At 40.9% G+C, this 27,049-nt stretch overlaps 1 protein-coding gene across 3 annotated transcripts in view; it reads left to right on the forward strand.

Annotated features, from left to right (window-relative positions):
* TAF2 (TATA-box binding protein associated factor 2) overlaps window positions 1–27,049 on the forward strand; it is a 101,738-nt gene that overhangs the window by 46,457 nt on the left and 28,232 nt on the right. For all 3 annotated transcript variants that reach the window (XR_005224257.2, XM_037892077.2, XM_037892079.2), the window contains 8 exons: window positions 1,274–1,388; window positions 1,531–1,640; window positions 5,251–5,316; window positions 7,240–7,492; window positions 10,944–11,084; window positions 12,426–12,536; window positions 16,461–16,654; window positions 17,518–17,657. Coding sequence is in view for 2 of the 3 variants with exons in the window: in XM_037892077.2 (XP_037748005.1) it covers window positions 1,274–1,388; window positions 1,531–1,640; window positions 5,251–5,316; window positions 7,240–7,492; window positions 10,944–11,084; window positions 12,426–12,536; window positions 16,461–16,654; window positions 17,518–17,657 (1,130 nt within the window). In the remaining variant the exon portion in view is untranslated. The remainder of the gene's footprint in view (window positions 1–1,273; window positions 1,389–1,530; window positions 1,641–5,250; window positions 5,317–7,239; window positions 7,493–10,943; window positions 11,085–12,425; window positions 12,537–16,460; window positions 16,655–17,517; window positions 17,658–27,049) is intronic.

Here is a 27,049-nt window from a genome sequence, read left to right on the forward strand (position 1 = left end):
CAAGTTGGGACAGATTGTTAAGTGTAAGGGGATCACACATGCCATATGGTTGTGAATAAAATAAAGCAATAGTTGTCACACAAACTAAAACTATTCACAGAAATGGTTAAACCAGTAGCTGCCTGAAATACAAAACTGGTGGAGATCACTATTCATATTCAATTTTACTGACGGTGACAAACCCAAGAACACTACCATAATGACCCAGATTGAAAAGCTTCTAGAAAATAGATGTTTTATGTGAAATCTGGGTAGAAAACAGTAAACTATAATCTCTGGTCACATTTCTCTGAGTTTCACTTGGCCAAAACACACAAAAAATCAATCCTACTTACTGGTGGTGCTCAAATTGGGAGTCTGGCCTTCCTGAAGAGAGACCCAGTACTGCTAGAGCAGTGGTCCCCAAACTTTTGAGGGTCATGCCCCCCTTTCCCACTCTCTGTGTCCCCCCCTTTCCCCCGGGGTGGGGGGGGGGAGTACGCGGCCAGGGGCCAAAGCTTGGGGCAGGGGCAAGAGCAGAGCTGCAGCTGGGCTGCGATGGGGGCTGGCAGCTGGGCCTGTGGCCAGGTGCGGTTCCACTCCGAGCCTTGCCCCCAAGCTCGGCCCCGGGCCAGGAACAGAGCCGTGGCTAAGGCAAGGGGCTGGTGCTGGTCCAGGAGCGGAGCCGCACCAAGGCTGGGGATGGGGCCAGGCGAGAGGATGGGAGCTGGGGACGCAGGGGCAGGACCGGGGCAGGACCAGAGCAGAGCTGGGGGTGGGAAGGGGCTGGGTGGCATTTCCTCCCCAGCCCCTGTGGGGGCTGGCCCAGGCCACTCTGTGCCCCCCGTGCATTCCTCCACGCCCCGCCAAGGGGGTGTGCCCCACAGTTTGGGGATCTCTGTGCTAGAGGAAGTGCGCAAGGACACCTGTGGAAAATGGTATGAAATAATACGGCTTTTCATTATGACACTTCACAGTAGTAGGTATTCTGTCTACAGTTCTTTTTGTTGCTTTCTGTAATCTTGTTTTCTCTACCAGCATATAAAAATCTTCAATAAGACTATTTTAAAAAATATTCCTGAGGTCCTCCCTTTGCACACGGCTTTTATCTCCCAGTGATGGGACTGAAGGGAGCCCAAAATATTTTCCCCTCTCCACTTTTCTTTGAACCTTTTTGTGCTGTGACAGTCAAATACAAATCTAGTGCAAAATGTGAGAATGTAAATCTTATAAAAGTTATTTTTATTTATAAACACTATCTGTTGTCCCTCAAGATTCCTATACAATTTATTAGGGATCAGAGTGGTGTGGTAAAATTTTATGGCAGTTTTGCGTTTAATAGAAAACGAAATGTATTGGAATTGGAAATAAAGCAAGACTACACTTCTCCTGGGACCCAGAAATATGTGGTAAGGTTAATTTTCCATAGATTACAACACTGCTGATATGCATTTATCTCTGTACGCACATTTATAAACATTAGGTTTATATTTATATTAGACAAATTCATTTTTATTACTCTAATAATTAAATTATCTTAATTTTCTTCAGGGTCCTCTTAAAGTGACAGTGCAAGAACTTGATGGATCTTTCAACCATACATTGCAGATAGAAGAAAACAGTCTTAAACATGATATACCTTGCCATTCCAAAAGCAGAAGGTAAGAATTAGAGCTACAGAATGCAGATGTTTATAGAATGTATGTATAATAATGTCCAGTACAATTAATGGGAAATGTGAAATCTAAATCTTTTAATACTTCTTTTTGTAAATGTTGATAATCTTACTGTACAATTTACCAATTTTGTGATAATAGAATCATAGGCCAGAAGGGACCACCAAATCATCTAGTCTGACCATCTGTATATTACAGGTCACCTACAGCAACCAGCACCAATTAACTCAACAACCAAAATTAGTTAGACCAAAATATTACAGCCCACAGGAGACTATGCTGTTGTGTGCCACAGGCAGAGAGCAGGAAGGACCGAGGTGCAGTAATGCCTGAAGCCTCCATAGTGGCAGGGAAATGATTAAGTGAGATATACCAAGGTAATCCTGGCAAGTGACCTGCACCCACACACGGAAAGTGAAAAATCCCAAAGGTCATTGCCAGTCTATCCTGAGGGAAAGTTCCTTCCCAACCCCACATATGGTGATCAGTTAAACCCTGAACATGTGAGCAAGAACCAGCTAGTTAGGCACGTGAGAGAGAGACTGTTCAGTGCCAGCTTAAAGCCCTGGCCTGTTCCATCCAATGTCCCATTTCCATGAAGCATGACGTTTAGGAACATAAGATGAAAACCAGAAGTGAGCCCTATGGCTGCCAAGCCCTGCCCCCTACCATCACAAGCAACCCCATCATACAATCACATTCATAAATTTGTCCAGCTCCCTCTTAAAAGTAATTAAGTTGTTTGCCACTACAACTCCTATTAGGAGGCTGTTCCAGAACCTCACCTCTGATGGTTAGAAACCTAATTTCAAGTCTGAATTTGTTCATTGCCAACTTATACCCATTTGTTCTTGTGCCAGCGTTATTCTTTAGCTTAAATAGCTCTGTGGTAAATACCCTCCCTGGTATTTACTCTCCCTTTATAGAGAGCAATCATATCTTTTCTCAGCCTTCTTTTTGTTAGACTAAACAAGCCAAGCTCTTCCAATCTCCTCTCATAAGATAGGCATTTCATTCCCCTGATCAGCTTAGTGGCTCTTCTCTGCACCTGTTCCAGTTTAAATTAATTACTCTTGAACGTGTGTGACCAGAGTTGTACACAGTATGCCAAGAGGTCTCAGTGCTGTGTACAATGGCATTAATACTTCTCTGTCTCTACAGGAAGTGCCTTGTCTGATGTAGCTTAGAATCATATTTTCCTTTCTCACAGCCACGTCACTTTGTTGGCTCATAGTATCCTGTGATGAACCCACACACCCAGATCTCTTTTCTCCTCTGTTGCTTCCAACTTATGAGCCCCCAGCTTGTAGCAGAAATTCTTATTATTAGACCCTTAGTACATGACCGTGAACTTTGTGCTATTGAATTTCATTTCATTTCTGTCACTCCAGTATTCAAGGTCATCCGTCTCTTCCTGTATAATATTCAGCTCCTCTTTTTATTGAGATTGCCTCCCAACTTTGTATCATCAGCAAAATTTCATTAGCACACTCCTACTTTTTGTGCCAAGCTCATTAATAAAAATATTGAATAAGATTGCTCCCAAGACCTATGTTTGAGTAACTCCACTAGTAACCTCCCTTGAATACAATAATTCACCTTTCAGCACAATCATTTGCCTTTTTCCCTTTAGTCAGTATCTTATTCACTTGACAGTTCTAGTACCTGATCCTCATCTTCTCTAATTTTACTAATAATTTCCCATGTGGTACTGTATCAAATGCTTTACTGGAGTCCAAGTACATTAGATTTATCTAAAAAATCTAAATCTAAATTTATCTAAAAAATCAGTTATTTTCTGAAAGTAGGTTAGTCTGGCATGGTAAACCCATGTTGCATTGCATCCCTTTACCTCCTTGAATTTAATTATTTGTTCCTTCACAATTTGTTGTAATTGTTAACGAAAGAATAATTGCATAGTACTGAGGTCAAACTTACAGGTCTGTAATTGCCTGGATCACATTTTCCCCCTTTTTTAAAAATAGGTACAACATTATCTTTCTCCAGGCATTGGTAGATGACTATTCTCCCAAATAGATAGATGTATTAAAATCCTTGCTACTGGACTAGCAATCTCATGTGCCAGTTCTTTAAGTATTCTGGTATGGAAATTACTCAGTGCCCCCAACTTGAGTGCATTAAGTTCTTTGAATTCTTCTTCCACGTCAGCTATGGTAATTTTCATTTCTAGAAGCTCATTTCTATCAGCCATACTGACTTCATGCACATATTATCATGCTTATTGAAAATGAAGGCAATAATAATATAATATAATTAGCAGACATATCTACAATGTATCAAAGAGAGAAAATTCAGAGGAAAAAGCAAAACCCGTCATTAGCACTACATTCACAGGTAATCAGATACTAAGACTTGACAACAAATTTCCAGTTGTTCATAAAGTTCCTAGGCCTTGTAAAAATCTAAACAGAAACTTGTTTGTGTAATATGGAAGAGTATTTAGTAAATTTTAATTCCTTTATGAATTGCTCAAGGAGAAATGGCTCTGAATGGGAAATCTCCCCAAGAAAGAAGACCAGAAACAACAAGAAATAACTCAAGTCAGACAACTGGATTAAAAAATATCATATTTTCCCCTTCCCTAAAATTATCAAGACTGTATTGATTAAACTGATGAATAAAACAAACCAAATACCTCCCTATTCAGATTGTCTCAGTCTCCTAAAAAGATTTTTTAAAATCACTTCAGCCTCAACTTTGCAAAGATGTATGTGTGTACTTAATTTTAAGCATGTAAGTACTGTAGTCTTATTTAAGACAGTGGGTCTCCTCATGTGCTTCAAGTTATGTGAGTGAGGGTTTGCAGGATCTTAAATGAGTCAGAGTGGGAGAGAAGGGGAATTAAGTAACTAAAAATAGACCCTTCCCAAAAATCATTTATTTTGGAGTTTTACAAAAACTACGAACATGCATATGAACCCCAAGATGTTACCCCACCTTCAGCAAAACATAAATAATCAAAATACACAATGAGAAATTTTAATAAACAAAGCTAAAATGCCTCTTCATGGAAGTGGCATCACTGATGGGGTGTTGTCAGGACCACCGGCAGAGAGGACTTTAGAAAGACTGAAATATAAACCCATGACACAGTGCTTCTCAAACTATGAGTCGGGACCTCAAACTGTGAGTCGCAACTCCATTTTAATGGGGTTGCCAGGGCCAGGATTAGACTTGCTAGGACCCAGTGTTGAAGCCCGAGCTCCACCCCACACCCAGGGCAGTGGGGCTGGGGCTCTGGTCTCATCTTTCCCCACCCAATGTGGTGATGCTCGGGCTGTGCCCCTTTCTCCCCCTCCACCCAGGGCTGTAGGGCTCGGACTCTGCTCCTTCCCATCCCCTGGGTTCATGTATTAATTGTGTTGTCAGAAGGTGGTTGTGGTGCAATGAAGTTTGAGAACCTCTGCTATAACATAATGGTGTTTTTAATAGGTACACGTACTTTATCTCAGTTTTCACAGTGATCACATATTACACGTTATATGTTGTTATATATAGAGAGAGAAAGAGTCAATATAGTTATTCTTCATTTTTAAGGTATAGCTTAAATTGTATCACTTTTTTAAAAACACAGAAATAAGAAAAAAAAGATTCCGTTAATGAATGGAGAAGAGGTGGACATGGATCTTTCTGCAATGGAGTAAGTTGGTTTGTTGAAGACAAAGGGACATTGTCTCCTCCATGCTTACATATAATTCCCTTATTAGTATTAATATATGCCCTAAGCATGTTTTAAGGTTTTGGGTGATAATATTTATCTTTCAGTTCATAATTGCTGTTTATTCCTGTAATCCGTATCATTTTTATATTTGTCATTGTTTTTCAATATCTGAGGTTTTATTTTCCTAGTTGGGGATAGTTTAGGAAATTCTTATTATTCTACTATAAATGGGTAGAGTAATATGAGCCATTTTTGTAGAAAGCTCAAACTGGGCATGATAATCTGTTGGAATAAATGAAGATGTTCATTCCTGTGCATTTCTAATCATATCTCTAAACTTAGTTTAAAAATAAAATTTAAACAAGTATTTAATAAAGAAGTGTTCATTGCAATTTTAGTTTTGCAGTATAATTTGTTGCCCTTGCATTAAACTTAGGGAAATATTTGATGGAGCTCAGTGAAGGCCATGTAAGTACCTGGATGGATGGATCTATCTTAGATGAGTTCCTGAAATCTGGGATTCATTTATACTTAATCCATCTTGACTGCAAATTAATTATATACAAATGTTTTGTAGTGAGACCTATATGCTAAAAGTATATTTATAAACTCTTGTATTAATTCACTTGGAACTATCTGGCTTCAGGTAAGCAGGGTCAGTTCTTGCTGTGAACAAATGCCCACTGTTCTCTCTGTGAGTTTGAATTGGTGTTGTTCTCTGAACTACTGAAGGTGTTGGCAACTTTCATGTACTCCTGTGCTGATGAAGGCCAGTGGTCTGTTATTGGTAAACATTGTCATCACCTCCATAAAGGAAGGCAGATTGCCTGTTACTCTTTAAGAGAATTAGGGGTAAAAGAATCTGATAAATTAAGCCTCGTTTTTGAACATGTGATCTAGTAATGTAAATTTATAGAGGACATTTTCATTGGTGAATTTTTTAATGAATAATTTCTACATATTAAATACACAGAAATAATTTGACAAATAGTACAAGTATCATGTACAAAAGAAGAGATGATCAAAATTAACTGTAAATGGTTCTGATCATTTATGGTCATGTGGCTAGGGCACTGCACAGGGACTTGGGAGCCCTGAGTTCTGTTCCTGGATCTGCCAGGGTGTGTGCTTGGGTAAGCTACTTCACCTCTCAGTGCCGCTGCTTTCCCTCCCCCCAGAAGTTATACAAGCTAATAAATATAAAGATGCGTACATTAAGAGCATGAGATATGCGTATGTTCATTATCGATAACTCTCATCCTCCTCCTGTGCTCTCTCCCTATCCGTTGTTTATTGCTGAGTGTCATCATCTTGCTGTGTTATTGACTTTTACATGATAAGCTTCTTGGAACAGAGGCCTTTACTGGCCTGTAAAGCATCATATATGGCTACAGTGCTATATAATATTGTATTGGAGGAAAACACCCTTTTGGAGGGCACCACTAAATAATTTAATTTGTGGAAATGAAATATGGTAAATGGAACCTTTTGATTCTGGGTCACTACTTTAAATCCTGTGTAGTAGTACTTATGACTTGGATCTTTTAATAGCTTTAGGTATCTGTGAAATGAGCTGGTGATCCCTGTCAGTTTCCACCATGATAGCTCACCACTTGTTAAAAACCATCAGTGCAATTCTCTCTTATTGGCCATCTTGTGGGTAGTCTTAGCATTGTTCAACCATGCCAGATACAGTCTCTGAGGAAAGAGAATTAAACACATCAAGACTATTACTTATTTTGCTGTTGCCTGTCATATGGCTACCAGTTTAGCATGTTTAACAGTGGTTTAGCATTTTTATTTATTTTTTGTTAATTTACAATTAGCTGAGACATCATTTTTATTTACTATTGTAGGCTTACAATGTTTTAAGCTATGAATGTTTTGTGTGTCTTTTTTTAGTGCTGATTCTCCTTTACTATGGATTAGAATAGATCCAGATATGTCTGTATTGAGGAAGGTAGAATTTGAACAAGCTGACTTCATGTGGCAATATCAGCTTCGGTATGAGAGAGATGTAGTTGCACAAGAAGAATCCATTTTGGCATTGGAAAAGTTCCCCACTCCAGCATCACGACTTGCCCTGACTGATATACTAGAACAAGAGCAATGTTTCTACCGAGTGAGAATGCTGGCCTGCTTCTGTCTTGCAAAGGTGAGATCACATAGCATAGAAATAATGAGAGAAATCTGCTAGACATTGTAAACATTTGAAAATGAGTCAAAAATCATCATAGTTCTTAAATTGGCTTGATATCTGGCCTGTTTAAAGTGGTTTGCCAAGTATTTTTAACATGACTGATTTGAAAGGAAAGCTTTATTATTTTAATCTGTAAACGGAGACTGCAGAAAGCTTTCATAATAATTGTCAAAATTGAGATGTCAGACATTTAAACCACAAGGGATTTTTCCAGATTTCATTAAGCTGCAGAAATAAAAGAACTTTTGTTTAAAAATTTTTCAGAGAGCCAAAATTTATTTTATTTTGGTGGGAAAGTCCTTGGCCCTTCTTCTGAGAAATCTGGTGAAGTGATGAATTTCACCTTTATAGCATGAGAGAGACTACTATGTGCATTCAGATTGTTGCAGTATATATCTTTAGGTTGAGTGATGAAAAAATAAATGTAATGTTAGTCTGCATTTGAAAATTAAGAATCAAATTGTTGACTTAAAAAAGGCCGGGGAGACAGTTTGGTTACAAAACTAGTAAGTACTAAAGGAGTTCAAATAAAAAGCAAATTGGATATCACTGGAAACCTACAGGTAGAAATGTAAAAAGAGTGAAAATTAAAAAAAAATCTTAAGCATAATCAAGGAGTAGCTGAATGTTTTCTGGTGTGTAATAGATTAATTTCTCTGAACTTCCTTTCTATCATTACGAGAATGTATACAATATATATCTGTTTGAAAATATGTTTAGAGTAACGTTATTTTCAAAATCAAAAGACTTGTGGCAACATATTTTAGCATCACAAAATACTAACACAAAAAATAGAAGTACACTTTCTCCATTATGTACTGTCATTGATACAGTCAGTTTCTGACTCAACAGTGACGTGCATATTTATTGGAGTGCTCTGTATGAATTCATTATGAAAAACTCAGTATGTGTCTTGCTTAAAAGTGAATATTAAAAATTAACGCCTTTGATAACATCTTCCCTCATTTCATTTTTCACTCTAAAAACAGCTTATTATACTGAACACTTTTATCGCTGTATTGTTTGCTCCTGGTAAACAGAGTAAATTCTGCTGAGTGTAGCAATATGAACAAGTTGATGTCCATGCAAGTGGTAGGTGTTTCACAGAAAAGACAGATTCCAGCCCCCAGAGAGATTATAATCTAAATGATTTGACAGACAAGTGAGGCTATAACATAAATCAGACCGGAGCATGGAAGAATATGATTATGGATATTTGGTTATACAGTTACTGCACAAATCTTGATTTGTTTGTGTATATACACTCACACATATATACATATAAATATGCATATCCTCATAATTTTTAGGGGATGTGGCAGAAGAGGTTTTCTCATGAGTTATTTGAGTTAGGCCAGGGTGAAGGTTTGACATGTAGATTTTGAAAGGATATTCTAAGTATAAAAAGACAAAATGGAAGAAGGTACAGATGTGTGAGGCACTTTGAGTTTGGCATCCTTGGTAGTGGAAAAGGCAAAAGGAGATCAAATCAGAGGTGTGTAGGGACTTAAAAACTAGGGAAAGAAATTTGAACGTCCTCTGCAGCATAATGAGAAGTCAGTCAAATGGAATATCAAGAGAGAGAAGACATGGCTGAAGCAATGGTTGAGAGAGATTTTGGCTTGAATATTTTTCACTGAGCGATTGGTGATGGTGAAGATAATAATTGATTATTAGTATTCAAAACAATTATGTTGCAGGAGTGCCCAGGGTATTCCATTGTGCTAGGTGCTATTCAAAGACAAAGGTAGCCATGGTCCCTATTAGTCCAAAGAAGATTACTGTCTAGTAAAGGGCCAAATTTTATATTAAGGGAGAGGAGGTGATTACTGTAGTTAAGGAAGAAATATGCTTAGGGATTGACAGCAGGAACAGAAAGGTCAATTCTTGTTAAAAGTTGTAAGGAAAAATATATTGTTGGTTGAATATGATGTGAACAGTATAAGTTAGATGGGAACATTGAAGCTGTCCTAGAGCTTTTATATGTTCCCTAAAAGTAGAAATAACTCGAGACAAGCTTCTTACCTTGTGGTTTGGAAAACTTGGTCATTCATTTAATTCATGCATGCATGGAAGATTTCCACCAAAGGCCACATACAAACTATAGCATGTAAACAGAATAGAGAAACAGAAAAAGTGGTTAAGTCAGTGACTGAGAAGGTAAGAAATTAATGTGACTAAGTAAAAAAAAATATAAAAAGATACCAAAGATACTGCTGTTGGCTCAATTTAATATAGATGATCTTGGTCCTATAGATCGGGGTGGCTAAACTTACTGACCCTCCAAGCCACACACAACAATGTTCAGAAGTTCGAGGGCCGGAGGCAACTTCCGGAGCTTGGGACTTCAGCCCTGCTCCTGCTGAAGTCATGAGCCCTGGCAGGCATGTCCCATGGGGCTGAAGCCCCAAGAACCCCTCCCCACTGGGCAGAAGCCAGAGGAGACATGGGGGGGCGGGGGTCACGTGTCCCTCCAGATTTTTGCTAGGGTTTGCTGGCCCCGCTCAGTCAAATGGTGCTGCCAAGCCCTCTCCCTGCATGGCAGCTGCTGGAGACAGCAGCAAATAGCTGGGAGCTGCAGGGAGAGCTGATGCTTTTGCTGCTGCCTCTCCTTGTGAAGCTAAAGCAACGTCCCCTCCCTGAAGCTCCCAGCTGTTTGCCGCTGCCTCTCCACACAGAGCTAACGCCTGAGAGCTTCAGGGAGGGGCCACTGAGGGTAAGAGGGTGGGCATGCCGGTGGTGATGGTGGGGAGACTCAAGCTATTGGGGGAGGGGTGAATCTTTAAATTGTGTCCCCCAACTCTCAGCAGGCACCAGTCATCTCTGGCAGAAGCCCCTATTCCCACCACCCTATCGCAAGATTTGCCTGACTGCAGTCTGCTCATAGTCCATGACTACAGCTAGACAGGAGCCTGAATTGCCTTTTACTCTCGGGGTGGTCCTTTACTCTTGGGGTGGTTGACGCGTGGTTGAAATCTAGGTTGAGGTTATTGGCAGGGTAAATTTGGGAAGTTGTTATTGCAAATGTCTCTTCCATAATTGGCTACTGTAGAGACAGAAAATTTGGCTAAATGAACAGAAAATATTTGTCTAAAATATAAAAGGAGGAAACAATTAAAAACAGAAATTGATCGTGCAATGGTAATTAGTTGCAGACTTCCTATAAGTAAAATGAGTTCCACACGCTTTAGTTCCAGTGCATAGAAGGTATGAGAGATGATATTATATTGATAAAAATATGTTTCTGTTGAAAAGAGTATGGAAGCATATGGAAGAATGCTGTTCATTCTGTCCAATTATTGTATTTTTTTTAATTATTGGAAACAAATATGTGCGCTTTTGTTCAGCCTATGATAAACTTGCAGAGGTGATGGTAATATGCCTTCCCTTCCCCCTAATTATATAGATTGCAAATTCCATGGTAAGTACATGGACAGGACCACCAGCCATGAAGTCGCTCTTTACCCGAATGTTTTGTTGTAAAAGTTGTCCAAACATTGTGAAGACCAACAGCTTCATGAACTTTCAAAGCTACTTTCTGCAAAAGGTAAAATATGTTTTCTCATTGTACTTTTTAAAGATATGTCAAAGGAAGAAGTTTTTTTTCTACAAGTGACAAATTCCACAATATAAATAGTAAAAACACTGTCTGAGCCACAAGCCAAAATCACTGGTTCTCTCCACAATCTCAGTCTGACTGTATCTAACTTTGTTATGCGTGTCTGTTTGTTCCATTCTTGTCAGCAGACAGTAATTTGAAAGTTATAACAGTTCTTCTTTCTGAATAGCTAATAGAGAGCAGGAATCTTTTAAATTTAAAATATATTTCACTATTCAGAACCAAGTATATGGGCATAATAGAGGAAAATGTTTTGTGAGTATGTGCAAACGTAATCTTACACAGAACTTATGTTTTATGTTAAACAATTTTTGTTCCTCTTACCTAAAGTTAAATATTCATATTATTTGTCAGCTGTTTTTTGAATTAATTGCTATCCAAGAATCTCTTATGACAAATATTATTCAAAAGTCATTATTATGGAATCTGAAGTTGTGCACTAGTTAGCCTGCAGAGTGGAATAATCTTATCGCTGTTGCCATTTGTTTTCCCCTCTCCATCCTATGGTTTGTCAAACCCACTTGTTGCATCTAAATTTAGATTCTAAACTTCTCAAGTCAAGGACTGTCTTTTATACTGTATGTGTACAGTGCCTAGCATAAAGGTGCCCCAATCTTTTGAGGCCCCTCCCTGCTATTGTGATAAAAATAACAACAATTGAAATAATTGACAATGATTTCCTGTCAAGCTCTGTTTTTAAAAGAATTGTGGGTTATTGAGTTCTGTTCCATAGGCCTTTTACCTCCTAACTTTAGTTTTAATCCCACTTCTTCCACATCCTTCTCCCACCCCTCCCCTCCAAAAATACTCACCCTTTTTCACCATCTCTCTCTCTCTCTCTCTCATATCCCAGCCTTCTTTCCTATTCTTGCAGTCTCAAATGCTTTTGGTCTTTGTTTATTCTCTCCTGCTACCTTTAGTGTTGTTTCTCTTAACCCTCTGCTTCCTAAATATTAGATTCTGCTTCTCATGATGTTTCATTTGCCATGTTTAGCCTTATTTGCCTGGCATCAACTTCCTCTCCTGCATACTCAGAGCCATTTCCAGTCTCCATCAGAGCTAACTGTTTTTAGAGAATAACTTCACAGTACTTTCAACTAAAAATTGTGCAACCCTTTGTATATAAGGCATGAAGTCTGACTTTCAAAAGCCATCTAAAAATTGCTTTTCGAAATGTAAAACTGTTCATTGCTCATTGTTTGATTTAATATTTAATGTTTTTGTTTTTTGTGGTAATATAATAAAAGTTTTATTTTAATCTTCACACAGACTATGCCTGTTGCCATGGCCTTGCTGAGGGATGTTCATAACCTCTGTCCTAAAGAGGTTTTAACATTTATTTTAGACCTAATCAAGTACAATGACAACAGGAAAAATAAGGTAAGGAACTTGTCTGAAAATGTTTGATGATCTGTTTTAATGACTCTCTCTTCTTATATGCAGTATATAGAGCAATAGTCTTTTCTGTACAATGCCCTGTGCTACTAACTTATATGTATGTGAACATGTAATGTGTGAATATACACACTGATTCAGCAAAACTGGTAATAGATAACTTGGCCTCCATCATTCCTTCCCTGGATCCAGGAGACTGGTACGCTGCCATTGACCTGTAAGATGCTTACTTTCGCATATCGATGTTTCATGGACACAGACTGTTCCTACGTTTCAAAGTTGGGACAGTTCACTTCCAATTCACAGTGCTCCCTTTTGGCCTAGCAACGGCACCAAGGATGTTTACAAAATGCATGTCCGTGGTGGCAGCCTACCTGAGACATTGGGATATTCAGATTTACTCATACCTCGATGACTAGCTCATCAAGGGCCTCTCCAGGGTCCAGGTCCAGTACTGCATCGAGATGTTGCAAGCCACTTGTCAAGCTCTGGGCCTGTTGAGAAACAAACAAACAAAAATCAACATTGATTCTGGTCCAACGGATAAGAGTTTATCGGAGCGGTGCTAGACTTTACCCGAGCCAGAGCATTCCTGCTAGAGGCCATGTTCAGGCAATGTCAGATCTGATGGCCAGTATCACTGCCCATCCACTCACCACTGCCTGGGTCAGTCTCAGACTAGTGGGGCACATGACAGCATGCATCTACGTTTTCCAACATGCGAGACTCAGGCTGCATCCCCACCAGATGTGGCTGGCGTTGGTCTGCTCCCCAGCCAGACATCACCTAGACAAGGTCATCGCAATCCCTCCTCGGGTACTTACCTCTCTGCAGTGGTGGTTCGACCTGATTCTGGTGTTGGAAGGTGTGCTGTTTGCGAGCCTGTGACCAATGGTCTCCCTGATTTCGGATGCATTCGACCTTGATTAGGGAGCACATCTCGGTACACTGCTGACTCAAGTGTTATGGTCTCGAAAGGAGCGCGCATTGCATATAAACATGAGGAAGCTCAGAGCCATCTGCCTGGTTTGCTGTGTCTTCCTTCCCCAACTGTTGGGCTGGGCAGTGTAGATGTTGATGGACAACACGGCCTCCATGTTCCATGTCAACAGGCAGGGGGGAGCTTGATTGTTGGCTGTGTGCCAGGAGGCCTTCTGTCTATGGGACTTGTGCATCCAGCATGCAATCCACCTGGAAGCCTTGTACCTCCCTGGCGTCTGGTACATGCTGGCGGATTGCCTCAGCAGGTCCTTCTTTCACCACGAATGGTCCCTTCACTCAGAGGTCATCAGAATGCTCTTCCAGAAGTGGGGAGCTCCCCGAGTGGACTTGTTCGCCACCAGACAGAACAGAAAGTGTCATCAGTTTTGTTCTCTCCAAGGCCTCGGCAGAGGCTCACTGTCTGAAGCCTTTCTCCTGTCTTGGTCAGGAGACCTGATGTACACCTTCTCGCCAATTCTGCTTATCAGCAAAGTCCTCTCAAAAATCAAGAGGAACAAGGCATGGGTCATTATGTTCACCCCAGGGTGCCATCACCAGCATTTGTTCGGCATTGGTTCATGGACCTGGCCGTTGCAGCCCTGTGGCCACTTCCCAGCTGCCCAGATATACTCTCGCAGGATCACTGTCGACTCCTGTACTCGAACCTCGCCTCTCTCCACCTCACAGCTTGGATGCTGCGTGGCTGAATCCAGAGGAACAAGCCTGCTCTAGTCAGGTACAGCATGTTCTCTTGGAGAGCAGAAAGCCCTCCACCAGAGCAACTTACCTGGCAAAGTGGAAGTGTTTCTCCTACTGGGCATTGGAGTGGAATATCTCCCCAACCCAGTCGTCTCTGCAGTCCATCCTGGATTACTTGCTTCACTTAAAGCACCAAGGTCTCACCTTCTCTTTGATCAGGGTGCTCCTGGCAGCCATATTGGCCTTCCATCCTTGCATACAGGGTAGATGGTGGTCTCGCATGAGATGTCAATCAGGTTCCTCAAAGGCCTTGAAAGACTCTTTCTGCCAATCCGGGACCTTGTTCCCCAATGGGACCTCAACCTGGTCCTCTTCAGGCTCATGGGTCCACCCTTTGAGCGTATGGCATCTTGTTCCCTTTCCTGCTTTTCGTGGAAGGTTGCATTCCTTGTAACTATTGCCTCGGCGAGACATGTTTCCAAAATTAAAGCTCTCACTTTGGAGCCCCCGTACATGGTATTCTACAAGGACAAAGTCCAGCTGTGGCCCCATCCGGCCTTCCAGCCAAAGGTGGTATTGCACTTCCATGTCAACAAGTATCTCTTCCTCCCGGTGTTCTGTCCAAAGCCTCAAATGACCAATGAGGAGACACGGCTGCACGCTCTAGTTGTAAGGCGTTCTACCTGGAGCGCACCAAGTCCTTCCGCAGATCAACCTATCTCTTTATCGTGATAGCTGACAGAATGAAGGGCCTTCTGGTGTCCTCTCAGAGGATTTCCAATTGGATCACCACCTGCATCCGTACTTGTAACAAGTTGGCGCAGGCTGTGCCTCCACCAGTAGTGAAGGCTCACTCGACTGGGGCTCAGGCATCTTTGGCGGTCTTCCTGGCGCTTGTCACTATCCAGGATATCTGCAGGGCCACAACGTGGTCTTCGGTACACATGTTTACGATGCATTATACCATCACACAGCAAGCCAGAGATGATGCTGGATTTGGCAGAGCTGTGTTGCAGTCAACACATCCATGAACTCTTACCCGCCTCCGATGGTACTGCTTGGGAGTCACCTACAGTGGAATGGACATGAGCAAACACTCGAAGAAGAAAAGACTGTTACCTTTCGTAACAGTTGTTCTTCGAGATGTGTTGTTCATGTCCATTCCATGACCCAGCCTCCTTCCCCTCTGTCGGAGTTCTGTCACAAAGTAACTGAGGCAGGGGGAACCGGCGGCACCCCTTATACCAGTGCATGTAAACACAACTCCAGAGTGTGTCAGAGCCCGTCCCCTTTGGATACCACTGAGGGAAAAACTTCCGGCACCAGTGCATGTGGCAAGCACACACACATACAATAGAATGTACATGAGCAACGCATCTCAAAGAACAACAGTTACAAAAGGTAACCATCTTTTCATGCCCCACTCACCAAGAGAACACTTCAGGAGAATGTTGTCATTATTTAAATTAAGCAAAATAAGCACAGTTAGGAACCAAAATTTCAAACCAGGGTGTATCGAGGAAGAGGAATGATCTTGTGTTTAAGGCATTGGATTGGATCTCTGAAGACTGAGGGCCAGTTCTCACCTGTGCCACAGACCTTTGTCCCAAATCCTTACATGCAAAATTAAGATGATGCTTCCCTACTTCACAAGGATGTTACAAATGTACTACATTGATGAGGACCTTAGAAGCACTGAGGGGGAGAGAGCTGAACATGGAAATCCATATGTATCCACCTTAATAAAAAGTGTCCTGATTTTTAGAGGTGCTACAGCACCCATTAACACCAATAGATTTTGAGGTTTTACCACCTCTGAAAATTTAGACATCTAAATGTGAATTGAAGTGCCTATATGTAATATACGCATATTTGAAAGTGTTGGGCCTTATTTCAGATCTAATAAATGAGAAAAACATTCCATTCACAGATTTGGGGGGAGGGGTCAGAGTGTGACTATTAACAGAATATTCATAGATTTTTACTATATTCTTCCTGCTATGTTAAGTTCAAAAGTATGTGCACTAGCAACTAAATCATTCAGTTTAATAGTCAATGTTTTATTTTTTGATGCAGTAGGTGACTCTTTAGACTGCTATTATCTAAACATTTAGTACAGGAGTAAACTGAACTAAGTGCTTTATCATTGTTTGTTTTATTGTAAAAAAAAAAATAAATGATGCAATGTGCTCTGCCTCTCTTTGTTCAATTGATGGTCCTTTGATTCAGTTTTCAGACAACTATTATCGTGCTGAACTGATTGATGCACTAGCCAACTCTGTAACTCCTGCAGTCAGTGTGAACAATGAAGTTCGAACTCTGGATAATTTAAATCCTGATGTTCGACTCATACTTGAGGAGATTACCAGGTTCTTAAATATGGAAAAGCTTCTGCCCAGTTACAGACATACCATTACAGTCAGGTATGATTTAATAATTTCTAAAACTTATGCAAATATAAAGAGAGAATAGACCTAGTCATGTTTAATGTTTTGTTTTGCTTTTAATTTCCTACATCCTGCTGTTAACACTGATGTAATCACATTGAGCTTACTTTCCCTAGTCTTAAATGATGTGTTCTCTTTATTTTAAAAAACAAAAAAGGACATTAACAAAATGCAGGAAAATATTTTTTGGCACAGGGACACTAAAAGGCATGCAAAAAACATTCTTTCATTTAAAAAATATTTCAAGGTATGTAAGATATTTTTAAAACCATAGAATTAAGAAAACTTGAAAATAGGAAGAAAATTAAAACCTCACAGAACAAATAAATGCAAAAACTAGTGTTAATGAAACTTTAATGTTGAAAAATTAAGCGCTCAAATCATCAAAATCTAAAAATGTGCATTTTTAATGGCAATATTAAATTATCACATTATGTATCCCATATTTATCATTCACAGTAAATTTATGAAGATTATGCAAGAGAAACAATTGGGACAATATATAGAATACAAAACGTAATGGGCCAAATTTTCTGCCGGTGTATATTGGAGCAGCTCCATTGAAGCCAAGAGGAGTGAATTTGCCCCGGTAGGGAATTTGGTCCAGTGTTTCTGTCTACTCTGTAAACTCATCTTTTATTAATTTTGTGTGCCTACAGCCCTGACAACTATAAAAACCCATGGTGGCATAGTAAGTTGGATAGTTTTATCCTAGAAAATTTGCAGTGAAGTTTACAAATTAATATCATAATATTGAAGAAAATAGCTTTATTCATGGAGATTGATATTCCAGAAATTTACTGCAGATTGTCCTCCTGTTCACCCCCACCCTCATCTAGCTGTCTGAAAGCCATTCGAGTTCTTCAGAAGAATGGACATGTCCCCAGTGATCCTGCTCTCTTTAAAACATACGCAGAATATGGACACTTTGTGGACATCCGAATAGCAGCTTTGGAGGCAGTTGTTGATTACACAAAAGGTAATTTTTTAAAAAAAACTTTCGATCACTGCATAAAATTCACACGCTAATGCAAAACCTGAACAGTGACCTTAATAATTTTAAGTAGAATAACTTTTCAGATGAAGTGATGCCATGACAGTAGATGAGCCAGTGTGTGGATAAAAGAGAGCATAGGATTACTATTAAGGTTTTTGCTCTTACGAGCATGAGTTTCATGAAGTTGGGATGAATATTGCTTTTCAGTATCTCCTGAAGATAGAAAGAAATGCCTTATGGAAAGTGTTTTTGATAGTATGATAGGTGATATAGAAAGGTGAAGAATTCCCTTTACTTATTTTCAAGATTTAAAGAATTTGAACAAGTTGTGTGTTTCTTGATGCAACCTTAGTTTTTATTTTTGCTAATAGCTTATAATTTGCCGTTTGCAGGCATACTGGATTATAAATTGGAAGACAGAGGCTCAGCTTGGCTGGTTATTTGGTTGATTGTGGTTTTCTACCCCCTTATGTGGCTTGCTTATAGCATGTTTCCATTTTGAAAAGATTATCTGCTTTTATGTATTTTTTCTTTGTTTAAAGTGCCTATAGTAGGTCTGAGGTAAGTATTCTTTACTGCTTGAAAAATATTGTGTAACTTTCTTCTTAACCATCATTTGAAATTAAAACACCGCACTAGCAAACTTTCCAGAGGCTTTTGGAAATTAAGGTTTTAATGATTTATGCAAATGCATAGTTAGCACTAGCTTAACTGTTCATTAGTCAATATGGTTAGGATCTTGTCTTTCTCTGAGCACAGATTAGAGCAACTGTAGTATTTGCAGGTTATTTCCGCCCAACTGGCAAACTCCTTGAAGTTCTGTCTCTGCAAACAAAAGTGGTCAGTCTGTTCTAGGCCTCCAACTTATTCCTTTACAAATTTAATACTTCATTTTTTTCAGGTAATTGTGAGCTTCCCTTCTCTTTTCTTATTTGTTTTCTCCTTCTGCAGAGTATATTTTGAGGTATTTTTCCCCTTCATTGACCCCTGAGAAGCGGGTTTCCTTCCCACTCATGATATGTTTCATCTAAATATAACCCATCCAAGGAACAAGTGTTGCACAAGTTGGATTTCAGAGAGCTTAGAATTTCTCTTTCAAATACAGGGCATAAGAGACTTAACCTTATTTGTGTCATTTCACACAAAATCTTCTGTACATAAGAATATGTATTGAGAAAGTATTCTAATTTCCTCAGAAGACCTACTCTCTGAGGGCATCAAGGCCATCTTCCCAAGGTTGAGAACAAACTCCAGAAGGGAGGGGGCTTTAGTGGATGAGATTCACAAAGCATCATTCTAGTCTTCAATCTTCTCATTCACCAGACATTATGGTGTAGACTTGCAAATATATTTCAGTGTTCCTGTCAGTGATATTCAAATAGGTATTCCATAGGATTCAGAAATTGTTACACTGCTCACTATTTTCCTCCTTAAGTAAGGATTAGTGGAAATATTTGCTGGAGAATGGAAAGCTTACTTACAAGCTCATTTCCTCTTTAGTAATCTTGCCACTAATCCGTCCCACCCAATGGAAAGACAGACTGATACATACAATGTTTTCTCATTTAATTCTTAATCTTTCATGAGTGGTGATTATAGGTAATGACTTATTTGGTAAAAAAAAAATGTATTGTTAAGTGGTATGTTACAGGTTTAGAAGAACACTTCAAGTGGTTTGCTGGGTAGGCAGGGCCAGATCCAGGTGAGATGCCCTCAAGACACTAGGTCTATGCCAATCTTGTGCATAAAGGAAGGCAAAAATCCACCAGTGAAGATGAGTAGAGAGATTACTAGAAGAAAGGAAATTAGCAGGTGAATTAATTTACATTTTGTCTAAATATACATCTTTGGAAGTGAAGTCTCTATTGCCAACAGGCTTGATGCTCATTGTTCCCATTATCCAATTTTCAGTATATACATGTCATAAAACAGGCTGTGAAATGCCTGTCGTTTGTAACAAAGGTGACTTAGAATACCTCATATAAAGGAAGTGGGCTATGATTTTGTATTGCATCCATAAAAAGGGAGGTCTGTATATTCTTGGGGCAGGGACAGCACATATACTCTTTTTACACTCCTCTGTGGAACTCAAGACATTATATAGTTTCCTTGCTGGCAATTAGGAATGTTGTTGAGATACAACAACTCATAAAATGTTTGAGGCGGTTTATAAGTACACAGACAGTTGATCTAAGTTGTTTAAAAGTTAACAGGATTTGTAAACTTTTGCAATAAGCTTTTGATAATTATTTGTATTTGATTTGTTATAATAGCCAAGAGCATTGAGTCTTCTGCAAAGCTATCACCTGCACATGCATAGACAGAAACAAACTGTGCTGAACAAATATTCATCATTATCTAGTTTCATGAAGGGAGTAGAAAGCTTAGGCTCTCAGGGATACCACTGGTGCCAAAGTGAGACTGACATATGACAAACTTTCAGAGCTTTTCAACTCTTGTAATTTGAGGCACCTGCTTTGGAAAACAACATTTTTCGTTGTTACATCTGCCAGGAATCTGAGGATCTAAAGGGTTGTTGTTTGGGGCGGCTGGTTTAAGACTATTAAAAGATGTACTGTATCAAAGTCCAGACTTGTTTTTGCTCCTTATAGTGGCATCTAGTTACCATGTAAATTTCAAGAGTGGGTTAAAAAGCATTACTATCAAAGTCATTTAAGTCTGGCATAAACAGATTACACTACATGACAAATGTCAAAAGAGCCCTATTATATTTCAAGCACAAGAGCCTTTAGTAAATAGAATAGACTTGTTTTTTACCAAGAAAGATGGGGTTCCTTATTTCTGTACTCTGACACTATTCATATAGAGAAGTTGCTTTTCAGACAGTCCACTCCATAATAAAAGGTCATTTACAAAACTTACTTAATTAGCAATCCTAGGAACTGCAACTTAAATAAGTCTGATTTAAACTGCTCAAAAACATTCTGAACTCCTATTGCACAGTTTTATTTGTAATGATTGAGATATTCTCGTAATGTTTTTTTAGAAGATGAATAGACTGTTTTCATCAATGTGCCTATATGTAATTTTTAGATAACTCTGTGATTTAATGCTAAGGGAGACCAGGAAAACTACGTCTCTTAATCAAGCAGTATTAATTTTTCTCCATATAAAGCTATCTTCATATGTAATGCTCCATCCATCATCTACCCCACTTCAGTCACTTTCCACGCAGAGTGCCCAGAACGTGAGACCAGGGAGCTGATGAACCTGTAGGTGATGTTACCAGGGTGGATTTGATTTAAATCACTAGTCAGGAAGACTTGGTTTAATCATGGATTTCTACATAAAAGTGCATTCTTGTTGGTTGTTATAACCTTAATACATATTGTTCACAACTCAGAGATAGATGTAGGTTTCATTTTTAGAAGGTACACACTATACATTTTTAAAGTGATATATTTTGAAAACTTTTCAGATTAGTTTTACAGCTAGATCAGAAGATGAATGATGTTTTGGTTATTTCATTTATCAAAGGTAATTGAAGCAGATATTTATGAAGTCATTGGGAGGCTAACTATCTTTAATTCAAGAGGTTAATCATTGATATTTGGAGGATTTTATTAGGAGGAGAACATCACCAGTTTATTTAACTAAAACAACAACAGCGTTATGTATTCTGGATTTTTTTTCTTCAACAGCAAACATATAATATTTTAACAAAACAAGCATATGCATTTTTGAATTTAGTTAAACACGTTTTTTAAAATCAGATTGTTTTTGTTAAAATTGTTTTTAACTAAAATAGTTAAATGAAATATTAAAAAAAAATTAAATTGATTATGTCAGCCAGGACAGCATGAGTAATTTAAAATATTGACTTCTGCAGCTAACTCAGTTTCTTCACCTTCATTTTCCTGTTCATAATCTGGAAAAGAAAAACAAGCTTCCCTGCTTTTTCAGATCCCAAACGATTTCTTAGTTGTGAATGAATTAGTCCAAAGGAAGAAAATATTCTTTCTACACCGGCAGAAGAAGCTACTGCTGTTAAAAGTGAGATTATCACTTCAACGGTCTCTGAATCCAAGTGTTTAAGTGACTTTCTTTAAAATATCATCAGCAAGCATATATTTCTTGAATGGTTCTTATTCCCAACTGAGTCTCTTACAGCCTACTGCCATTATAGGTTTTCCCTTCTAGTGAGAGAATGGTATGGTAGATCTCAAATCAATGAAGACTACATTCAGGGTATGCCTACACTACAAAATTAGGTCAATTTTATAGAAGTCGATTTTTGGAAATCGATTTTATACCGTCAATTGCGTATGTCCCTACTAAGCGCATTAAGTCAGCGGAGTGCATCCTCACTACCATGGCTAGCATCGACTTGCGGAGCGGTGCCCTGTGGGTAGCTATCCCACAGTTCCCGCAGTCTCCACCGCCCATTGAAATTCTGGGTTAAGCTCCCAATGCCTGATGGGGCAAAAACATTGTCGCGGGTGGTTTTGGGCTACATGTCGTCAGTCGCCCCTCCCTCCATGAAAGCAACGGCAGACAATCGTTTCGCGCCTTTTTTCCTGGGTTACCCGTGCAGACACCATATCGCAACAAGCATGGAGCCCGCTCAGCTCACCATCGCCGTTGCTGTTGTGGGCAAGTCTACTGTGGGGGCTGCTGTGATCCAAGTAGCCAATGCAGTCATTGACGTGCTGTTATCAAGGGTGGTGACTCTGGGAAATGTGCATCATATTCCTGTCCTTTGTCGCTGGTGAAGAAGTCTTGCATCCGTACATTCCAGTCTGGTCGGCGCTGTAACACCCCATAGCACTTCTGTGATTGACACATGTAAAAGCTCCAGGGCTCTTGCTCTTTTGCCTTGGCCGAGGTACCTTGCCCTACCAGGACTTCCAAGCATTCGACACAGAAGCACCTGCTTGGGCCATTCTCTGGAATGGAGTGGCTGGGTGCTTGGAGCCTAACCCCCTTCCCCCCCCCCCCCCGCATTCTTGGGGGTCTGGGTGAGGAGGCTGTGGAACATGGGGAGGAGGGTAGGCGGTTATACAGTGGATGCAACGGGGGTCTGTGCTCTTGTTCGCTTTCCTGCAGCTTCAGCAGATGCTTCATCATGTCCGTTTGCTCCCCCATTAGCCTCAGCATCGCCTCCTGCCTCTGCTCTTCGTGTTCACTTAATTCTTTCCTGGCCTCTGCTACTGAATGCCTCCGTGCATTAAGCTGTGCCCTATCAGTGCGGGAGGACTGCATGAGCTCGGAAAACATGTCATCGCGAGTGCGGTATTTTTTTCCTTCTAATCTGCGATAACCTCAGGGAGGGAGATGATGGGGGAGCATAGAAACATTCTACGCTCTGCGATTCTGGGGGGACTGCATGGTCATCTGTGCTGCTGAGTGCTCCTGAGTTCGCCACACTGACCAAACAGGAAATAAAATTCAAAAGTTCCCTGGGCTTTTCCTGTGTACCTGGCTAGTGCATCGGAGTTCAAAGTGCTTTCCAGAATGGTCACAATGGAGCTCTCTGGGATAGCTCCCGGAGGCCAGTACTGTTGATTTGCATCTGCACTACCCCAAATTCAATCCAGTAAGGTCAATTTTAGCGTTACTACCCTCGTCAGGGTGGAGTACAGAAGTCGATTTTAGGAGCCCGTTAGATCGACGGAATGGGGTTGGTTGTGTGGACACAGTCATTGACCTAATGTGGCTAAATTCGACATAACCCTGTAGTGTAGACCAGGGCTCAAAAACACCTCAAGACTTCCGGAATATGCTGCTTAAACAGTTGCACTTTTGTTTCTACTACTTATCCCTCCCTTCTCACATTTATTTCCAGACTTCTTCTCCCTGTCCAGATCTATTCTGCACCCAACAATCTTCTAGTCATTGAACTTTTTGAAACTTTGAACTTTTAGAGAGAGGCAAGGGATTGACTCTGTGTACACAAATTTGCAGAGGGACAATAGGGTTGAGGTCTGTTATTTCTCACCTCTATATGTTATTTACTTACTTATTTAAAAGTATTTTTGCTGTTAACAAGCATGTTATCTCTGGAGACACAAATCCACAGTTTGAGAACTGCAAAACTAAGCATCTCTGATGGTATCTTCTAGACTGAGCACTGAGTCCCATTGGGTAGATAGAAAGATTAACCTAAATAATCTATACATAAGACCCTGGAACCTCATAAGATTGGGTCCCTAATCCATGAACTATTGAAACTCATTTACAAAACTTTTCTTAAACATTACATGAATATATTGTCTCATACTATAGAATTAGAATTTATAATCCCTATTGCATGATGAGATACCTTTGAGCTATAATATATCTTAATATATCTTAATTAAAACTATCTTTAGATAAGTTTTATCCTCAAAAAGCATATATTTAATATTCCATATTTTTAAGTCACTGAATTTTATCCGACATGGGTGTTACTATTTAGAGTAATAGACATGCAGACCCAAGACTAAATTAACAGTGCTTAAAGTATTCAAAAGTCTTAAAGGAGAAACTGAAATTAATAACTCCTTTGTGTAAAAGGCACTGTCCTCCTTCGAGTATGTATCAGTGTGGATCCCACTCAGGAGTGAAAGTAAGCCGGTACGGGCTGGTATGGCATACCAGTAAAAAGTGGCCATCGGTACCGGCCCGTAGCAGCCGACGTTAAAGCGCTGCTGCGGTAGCTTTTTAAGCAGGGTGCTTTGCTGCGGCAGCACTTTAATGTCACTGCTCCTTTTGTCCCCCGCAGCCACCCCCCGTCAGTGGCCCTGTCGGGTCCCTATTGGCAGGGCCGCCGCCACTGCGGTGGGAGGCAAAAGGGGTAGCCCCGGGGCTATGGCAGGGAGAAAGGACTCCCCCCAGTTTTCTCTCCTCCCGAAGTAGCACCTGGGCTGGGGAAGAGGGTGCCTTCCCATGACCACGACAGGTCCATGCCGAGGCTGGGTTGGGGCCATGGGAGGGGCGCATCTCCCACAGCCGTGGCAGGTCTGAGCCAGGCTGGGTTGGGTCCAGGGCTGGGGGAGAGGAGTCTTTCCCCACCGCAGCCCTGAGTGCCTGCGCAGCACTTAATAGGCAGCTGCGCAGCCTAATGGGAACTTAGCATGTCGGTATTGCAGTTTAGATTTTCATCTCGTGGTGATAGAGATGCCTGGCTCCCCTTTGTTCTGTACTGGTCTGTTCATGGTACTGAGGACCTCTAGGTCTCCAGACGTTCACCCAGTACTGACGGAGTCATCACCTTTTTCTGCCAATGCTCCACCTCTATAAAGTGATGTTGAAGAGGAGGGGGATGGGGATTTCTCATCAGTTTCTCAAATTTCAGTTTAGGGCTCCCCTCCTCGCTCTTAGAGGAGTATTAATATGGCGACTTCTAGGGAGAAGGAACATATTCCAGAAAGACACCCTAAAGATCGATCCCAGTGGTATGAGCACTCTTTGATACCCCCACCTATACCATATGGGCCTCCTCATTGGCCGTACTGGGAGCCATGAGTGGCATACTACCAACAATTCTCTAGGACCCCCCAGCATCACTCGTCAGCACAATAGGCGTAGACTATTCCTCCCCGCCCCCATCTTCTCTCAAAGTCCCGAAGTACAAGAAGAGACATTCAAGGAGCAGGAGGCAAGAGTGGACAAAGAAGTCACTATGCCAACCAACACCTCTTCTTCATCCCCAGATGAAGCAGTCTGTCTCCCCCACCATTCCTGGCTGACGACTTCAAACAGTTCCAGGACCTCATTAAAATGATATTGGACTCCTTACAGATACCATTTGATGAGAAGGTTAAGGAGTCACAACATAAACTTCTGGATAGTCTGCCTACAGCGTTATCTGCCTGAATTGCACTCACTACCTATTGATAAGGTTCTGCTCTGCTGGATCCTCCAAAAGTAATATCCCAGTGACAATACCACCCACTTGTAGAAGGTCTGGAAAAACATATTATGTTCTATCTTTCCCAATTAACGTGGAAGTTAGCACCATGTTAAATCAATGCTGTACAATAGAGATCAGAAGCATCTTGATTCATTTGGTCACAAATCATGCTCGTCTGTGGCTCTGCAGTTTAGGATCACCTACTGTCAGGTGTTGATGGTATGATTATATTTCTCCAGTTACTCCAATCTCAATTCGTTTATTGAGCATTTACGACCAGAACAGAGGGATCAGTTCCAGGCAGTCATTACAAAAGATCAGCCTCTTGTCAGAACATCTCTGCAGACCTCTCTGGATGCTGCTGACCCAGGTGGTTGCTTTATTTCTACAGTGGTAGTCATGAGAGGGGCCTGCAGGCTTCAGCTCTCAGGATTTCAGATTGAGGTCCAGAATACAGTTGAGAACCTTTCCCGCAGTGACTTAAAACTGATTGCAGAGAATATTTACAAGTCTCTGCATACATTGATTCCAGAGCCACTCTGTATTCCCAGGGAATTTACACATGCACATAAAAAGAAATTTAGTAAGTGCCAGATAGCGCAGAATTCTTGTCACGTTCAGTTCTTTGACTCCCAGAGACCTTATGAACCCCAACGAAAGAGGCATAGGTTCCAGAAAAAGAGACTGTCTGCTACACAGGTACAACCTCATCATCAAAACAGGAATTCGGATTGTTAGATTGAGGTTCTGAGTTACTCCCCCTTTCTCCTTACCAGCCTAGCCCAGGCAGGGAGCGGGCTGTCCCTGCCTCCCAGCTAGACTCTCCCAGGCAGACACGGCTCCATCCCATACTCCGCTCAGCTGTCAGGGAGAATGGCTGAATGTGCCAGGGGACTGGGAAGGGGACACGCAAGGAGAGAAGAACAGAACACAACCCCCTTCCCCGCAGATAACATATGGCTTGGAGAGTGTGGCAGCCCTGGGCTAGGTGCTCTGAAGGGTGGGTGTCACTGTGGAGGGGAGACACACGTGTCCTCCCTGTTAGATTGTGCCCCCCCGCTCCCCCCAGTATTGGGAGGCACCAGTTGGCTGTGCGTGTCCCACCATATCATAGAATCATAGACTTTAAGGTCAGAAGGGACCATTATGATCGTCTAGTCTGACCTCCTGCACAACGCAGGCCACGGAATCTCACCCACCAACTCATGTAACAAACCCCTAACTTATGTCTGAGCTATTGAAGTCCTCAAATCGTGGTTTAAAGACTTCAAGGTGCAGAGAATCCCCCAGCAAGTGACCCGTGCCCCATGCTGCAGAGGAAGGCGAAAAAACCTCAGGGCCTTTGTCAATCTGCCCTGGGGGAAAATATCTTCCTGACCCCAAATATGGCGATCAGCTAAACCCTGAGCATGTGGGCAAGACTCATCAGCCAGACAACCAGGAAAGAATTCTCTGTAGTAACTCAGATCCCACCCCATCTAACATCCCATCACAGGCCATTGGGCATATCTACCGCTAG

This window comes from Chelonia mydas, chromosome 2, assembly GCF_015237465.2.
Source record: "Chelonia mydas isolate rCheMyd1 chromosome 2, rCheMyd1.pri.v2, whole genome shotgun sequence".
Classification (NCBI taxonomy): domain Eukaryota; kingdom Metazoa; phylum Chordata; order Testudines; family Cheloniidae; genus Chelonia; species Chelonia mydas.